This window comes from Perca fluviatilis, chromosome 9 (assembly GCF_010015445.1).
Source record: "Perca fluviatilis chromosome 9, GENO_Pfluv_1.0, whole genome shotgun sequence".
NCBI classification, from domain to species: domain Eukaryota; kingdom Metazoa; phylum Chordata; class Actinopteri; order Perciformes; family Percidae; genus Perca; species Perca fluviatilis.
This window is the reverse complement of record NC_053120.1, coordinates 37,941,695-37,947,694: the sequence shown is the minus strand read 5'-3', so window position 1 is coordinate 37,947,694 and position 6,000 is coordinate 37,941,695. Positions and strand designations below refer to the sequence as shown.

General features: G+C 40.5%; 1 protein-coding gene across 6 annotated transcripts in view; it reads left to right on the top strand.

Annotated features, from left to right (window-relative positions):
- The window catches only part of osbpl1a (oxysterol binding protein-like 1A), a 29,210-nt gene that overhangs the window by 3,224 nt on the left and 19,986 nt on the right, over positions 1 to 6,000 (top strand). For 3 of the 6 annotated variants that reach the window (XM_039812042.1, XM_039812040.1, XM_039812041.1), the window contains 11 exons: positions 948 to 1,078; positions 1,167 to 1,252; positions 1,362 to 1,436; positions 1,593 to 1,704; positions 1,849 to 1,934; positions 2,863 to 3,007; positions 4,115 to 4,182; positions 4,283 to 4,327; positions 5,161 to 5,234; positions 5,438 to 5,501; positions 5,617 to 5,718. In XM_039812042.1, the coding sequence (XP_039667976.1) occupies positions 955 to 1,078; positions 1,167 to 1,252; positions 1,362 to 1,436; positions 1,593 to 1,704; positions 1,849 to 1,934; positions 2,863 to 3,007; positions 4,115 to 4,182; positions 4,283 to 4,327; positions 5,161 to 5,234; positions 5,438 to 5,501; positions 5,617 to 5,718 (981 nt within the window). In that variant the 5' untranslated portion in view covers positions 948 to 954. Of the gene's footprint in view, positions 1 to 947; positions 1,079 to 1,166; positions 1,253 to 1,361; positions 1,437 to 1,545; positions 1,705 to 1,848; positions 1,935 to 2,862; positions 3,008 to 4,114; positions 4,183 to 4,282; positions 4,328 to 5,160; positions 5,235 to 5,437; positions 5,502 to 5,616; positions 5,719 to 6,000 lie in introns of those variants that run through there. The other 3 variants (XM_039812044.1, XM_039812046.1, XM_039812045.1) reach the window with 3 other exon arrangements.

The window sequence follows — 6,000 nt, the reverse complement described above, 5'->3', positions numbered from 1 at the left end:
AGACTAGTTGTGAATGAAACCAAAAGTTTGGTCTTTGAGTATTAATTTACTTTATTTATTTGCAAATGCAGGAAAACAGTTTTCTCAAGTACAGTCAGCACCGCAGGAAAAATGTCTTCTAGTGAGCTAATAGTTCACCCACTTCTTATATTCTAGAATACAGTCAGAAGTCACTCCTCCTTGAATATATTTAGTAGGAGCAAACAAATAAAAACACCATAAACAGTTCGCATCTTTTCAACCTTCCATTTTGCCCTTGTTTCTAAAACTAGTCACAACACCTGTTAATCTCAGCTGCCAGGGACATGAAGAATATGCCTAAGAGGCCCAGTTCACACATTTGTTCATGGTATACTTTAACCCTTATCTGCTAAAACTAAAACGGAAGGCAGAATGAAGGCCCTAAAAAGAAAATAACCTTCAAGTGGCACCAGGTTTACGATTTCAGCTGTTTCCCCCTGTAGTCTCTAAGTCTAAGACAAAATGTTAAAAGAATATAAGAAAAATCTTGTTTTTTGCCATTATACTCAACCAACACTGTTGACTGTAATTCAGGATATCTCGGCCTCCACTGCTTCAGTTTTCCATCCATATCTTCATATATATATATATATATTTATATATATATATGAATATATATATATATATACAGTATATACATACATACATACATATATATAAGTGTTTTGCTGTGTTTTGCTTGTAAAGTTTTTTTTTTTCTCAGTGCCTAATTGCCTCTACAGAGAAACCTACAGGCTCATCAGCTTTCTTGCGATTTAGCTCTAAATGATTGGTAATAAGCATAAACTTCCTATAGACACTGGGTTTCTTTTCAGAGAGTCAGTGCACGTGTCCTTCTGAAAGCATCTTTTTAATACAGTTGAGTCACAGAAATAAAAAGCATCTTTTTGCGCCGTCGCTGCTTCTTTCCTGCGTTTCCTCTGCAGGGGGTCCATGGAGGAGCTGGAGCCAGAGGAGCAGTTCCTGCTGTTCGCCCGGAACGGGGATCTGCCAGGCGTTCAGAGGCTCCTCATGTCCAAGATAAAGGAAGAGACGCACATCAACATAAACTGCAGAGGTACATGAGTAACACTTTACAAAAAAAAAAACATTTCAAATGATTGATTGTGTGTGTGGTGTAACGCAGTATGAACCTGTTTTCTCAGGTAAGAGGAAATTTAACCTAGGATGGACGCCTCTTCACTTGGCCTGTTACTTTGGACACAAAGATGTGGTGGAGGAATTACTAAAAGTAGGGTTTATTAAAAAAATATATATCTAAAAAAAAAGATTGTTTTAGATTTTAAATAACCGCATGGCTAACAGGTGTGTGTTGCCCATCTGTTGTTACCCCCCTGCAGGCCGGGGCGGATGTTAACTTGCCCAATAATGTTGGAGACACACCGCTGCACAAAGCCGCCTTCACAGGAAGAAAGGTATCTCAATGCGTCTTCTATTTACCATTCCGATTTTTAGTTTCTCTCTGCTCTTCTCGTCTCTTTGTTGAAAGTATGGTTTTGTGCATGCATTTATTCATCCATTCAGTCAGTCTTTCAATCAACCAATCAATCAATCAATCACGTATTGATCAGGAGGTTGTCATGCTGCTGCTGCACTATGATGCATGTGCTACTGTCATCAATGGGACAGCACAGATTCCCAAAGATGTCACTCAAAATGCCGAGATCAGAAGCATGTTAGAAGGTGAGGGAGACGCGTTGTCTATCTAATTTCACGGAAAAAATAAAATAAATGTATCAATCTACATACAAGTTGTTTATATAATGTACAGATTGTAAAATCATCCTCCATTTTCGCTTGTAAATTGCATCGCCCTACTGATCCCAGCGGCCGAGAGAACGGAGGAGAGGAAACTGGAGGAGGAACTTTTGGAAGCTGCACGAGAAGGAGACATGTCGACTCTCACTGAGCTGGTGAGTGCCAGATGCTGATACCTGCTCAAATACTGCCAAAGATATCGAGTGGAAGTCATGGAAACATTTTGACCAATAATAGTGTGGAAAGTCCTCTGCTAACCTGGGCTAATTTCTTCAGTTACTATGGTGGTAAAGGGGAATATTTCTATGCATTGATGGAGTACTCGAGTCCTGGACTCCGACTCGAGTCACTGTTCTCTGAACTCGTGACTTGACTCTGACTCGAGTCGCTATTCTCTGGACTCGTTGCTCAAACTTGGTCTCGCGCACTGATGACTTGGACTCAGACACGGGAATTTATGAAATAGGACTTGGAAGTTAGATGAAGTTTCTGACTACTTTTATGTGTAATAGGCAGTGATAGCATACTCGAGTCCTGGACTTAAACTTGAGTCTGACTCAAGTCGCTATTCTCTGGACTCGTGACTCGACTCAGACTCGAACGCAGGTAATGGTGACTCGACTCGGACTCGAACACTAGGGACTCAAGACCGGGCTCGGACTAAACAGTTGGTGACTTGACTACAACACTGTTTCTATGTGTTCAATTCTGAGTTATTAGCCACGCTAGCGGCAGAGCTATAGGCATGGCAATGTCAGCCTGTCACTTTGTTGGTCACTGTGTTAGCATGTTAGCATGATATATTCTCAGATATCACCACATATTTACAAGTCCAGACAGTTATACGGTCAACTACGGCCTTCAAATCTCAGTGACAACAACACAATTGTCCATGAAAACCTCATTAGGAAACGGCTCTGAAAAAAACAATCGACACTGACAGGAAAGTTTTGAGCAGCCTTAAATATTCCAGCTCTTGTACACAGAGTGAGAAATCAAAGAGTTTTTAGCAAAATAATAAAGACCCGCGGGACATTTGGCAACAGACAACCCATTTGTTTTTGTCCCGTGTGTTCGCTGCAGCTCAGCAGGAAGAAGACCCCAGACATCAACTGCACAGACCTGCTGGGTAACACTCCGCTGCACTCGGCAGCCTATCGAGGCCAGAAGCAGTGTGCCCTGAAGCTGCTCAAAAGTGGAGCCAACCCCAACATCAAGAACAAGAAAGGTAAGACTTATGGACCTTTCTCACAGCAGACATTTGGACTTGTCATAGTAGGATATTTCAGTGAGTCAGCATGCACAATACCAGGACCTCTCCTAAGTGGAATGCAGCCATCAGTAATGGTTTTGAATACACCTGTGCTTTTCCTACTATGTCAACATGTCTGCCGTGAAAAAGGTCTATTTGCCAGAGCTGGCAATCATGAAAGACTCCGGTCTGTAAAGGATACGGCTGGCAATATTCTGAATTCCCATATTCCCATGAAAACCAACAATGAATTGATCCTACTAACAAGTATTGCCTGTGTAGCCAGAACTTGATATAGCGTATTTCTCTGTGCCATTGACCTCCTTTGTTGTCGAACACAAACACATCAATTAACCTCACAGTTGGCTGCAATGGTCTGGAGGGTGAGAGACGGAGAGTAGACTGACACATTGCTGGTTTTAGTCTTCTCATGGGATTTTTGACAATAATCAATAAAAATAAAACAATATCAGTGAGAAGAAAATAAAATAACTCTAGCGTTATCCTTTAACAAACCAGACATCTCCACATTTTTCTAAGACAGCTGCTTGTACTAAAACACATTTCCTCTGGTGTTAAAGCTTTAGTGCGTAACTTTTTGATATTAATAAACATCCCTTACATGGGGGCGCGTGTGCGATCACGGAAGGCTTGTATCATGTGGACGCGCCGACAGTTTTGTTGTCATTACTTAGAATTCCTCATGTGGCCGACGGAAACTACGCACTATAGCTTTAAGTTTTGACTCATTTCACACCGTCTCCCTTCGTTCACCCAAACAGTAATAGCAGCTGACTGAGTAAGCAGCTATCATCTCTGCAGTAATTCAGTTTAACCTCTGATTATTTTTTTACCAACGCTGTGGTTATGTCTGTGAATCAAACGTGATTATCAATGTAAGAAATGTAAAAACTAGGATTACATGAGAGGCACAAGCTGGGGCTGGTTTGGATGTTTCAGCTTGAAATTTATAACAGTTGTCACTGACCTTTTGAATACCAGCAGTATATTTCTCCCTTTGTTTACGTGTGTTCTGTTGTTCTAAAGCCCCACTTGTCTCGTGTGCCTCAACATAACTCACAGGCCAGACGGTGTTTGACCTGGCTAGTGATACAGCAATCAAACTGATCCTCGAGGGCAACGGTCATCGAGTGAGTGCCCAGCTGATAGTCGGCTTCCTTAAGTTATTTTTGATTTGTTCCGTGATTTGTTTTTGACTTCCTTCGTGTTTCCCATCTGTTTTCCTTGCAGGGTGTGACCCGCCATGTCAAGAAGTACGAGGGACTCCTCTGGAAGGTGAAGTCTGGGAGTGATTCTGTGTGCCTGCTGAGAGAGGGTTAATAGCATTACAGCTATTAACCCTTGTGTTGTCCTACCATCGACCATGCAAGTTTTAGTTTTTGTAGGTCCGAATTTCAAATTCCAACAATTTGTTAACGTTTTGGCCTCCTTCCCGATGTTTTTGTCACTTCTTTTCGACGTTTTTGTCACGTTTCCAAACGTTTTGGTCACTTTCATCAAAGTTTTTGGTCACTTTTTCCGATGTTTTTTTATGTGCTTTTTTGGGACTTTTTTAGTTTTTTCCCCATGTTTTTTGAAGCTTTTTCCAACATTTTTGTCAGATTTTTCAATGTTCTTTTCTCAATTTTTTTTTTTTCTCAAAACACCCAAATTCAATGAAAGTAGTGAACTGATCATTTATGTTACTTGTGAAAAAGCGTTGTATGGAACCATCCATGTAATTGACAATTTGGTTGAAAGAAACCCAAATTTGTGATATAGAAACTTTTTGAAAATGGGTCAGACTTGACCCGAGGACAACAGGAAGGTTAACAGTGCACACATAATCAAATAATCATATCTTTTATAGATCACCAAAACAATATGTAATGGGGCCAAATGAATGTTACTTGATGCTTTTACAAACCACTTATTAATTAATTAACAACGAATTTGTATAAGGATTCGGTGCAACTTCATAATAGCATCCAATCCATGAATTATAAACTAAACTAATGAGAAAATAACATAAATTCCCCAAATCACCATTGAAATCAGAGCACACTAAATAATATTAGAAACCAATGAAAATCAGACCGCTGATTCTTCTCTTGTGCTTCATCCCGCAGAGCTCCAGATTTTTTGGCTGGCGCTCCTACTGGGTCGTGGTTCAGGATGGGGTTTTATCCTGGTACTCCAAACAGTAGGTCGCCGTCACTCACCTTAGCTATGCTTGTGCTCCTTGAATCGGACACGTGATAAGATGTCAGAACCAGATAAATGGAAGTACTGCACACTTTTGATTAGAAAGGTGCTGGAAGTGACAGGATTGAAAGTGTGCCATTGTGTCAAACGTTGAAGTAAGCCCGCAAAAGAAAAGCCCTCGCCTCTGTCTCCGTCATGCAGATCAGACGCAGATGCCAACGTCAGAAGACAAAGCTGCAAGTCCCTCACACATGCTCAGTGTTTGGTAAGCGCACTTAAAAATAATTACTCCCATTTTTTCTTTTTTTTTTACCGTTGTGTTGAGTTTGGCTGAGTATAACTTTTGCACCACCGAATGTTTTTGATGTCATTGTTTCCAGGTCCGAGCCAAAGACAGCTGCTTTTTTACCGTCAAGTGCTTCGATGACAGCGTGCATCACTTCAAAGTATCCCCTAAAAACGACCCAGAGGCAACGAGAAAAGTATGTTTAATGTCTCCTGTGGCTGTTATTAACATTTTGTCTAGGTCTATTTTTACTTGTATGCATTAATTGAACAGGCTTTATCTGCAAAGTCACTCTCTAACTTGGTTCTTGAATGTTCCACCTGTAAAGCACCAATCGGTGCTCAGAATGAACACGAGAACCAATCAAGCTCCATTTTTTTCAGAATGCAGCATAGAAAATCTGATAGAAATATAGGAACTATTGGATAGGATATAACACAACAATGTAATTCTGCTAAATAAAATGTAACATAAAATA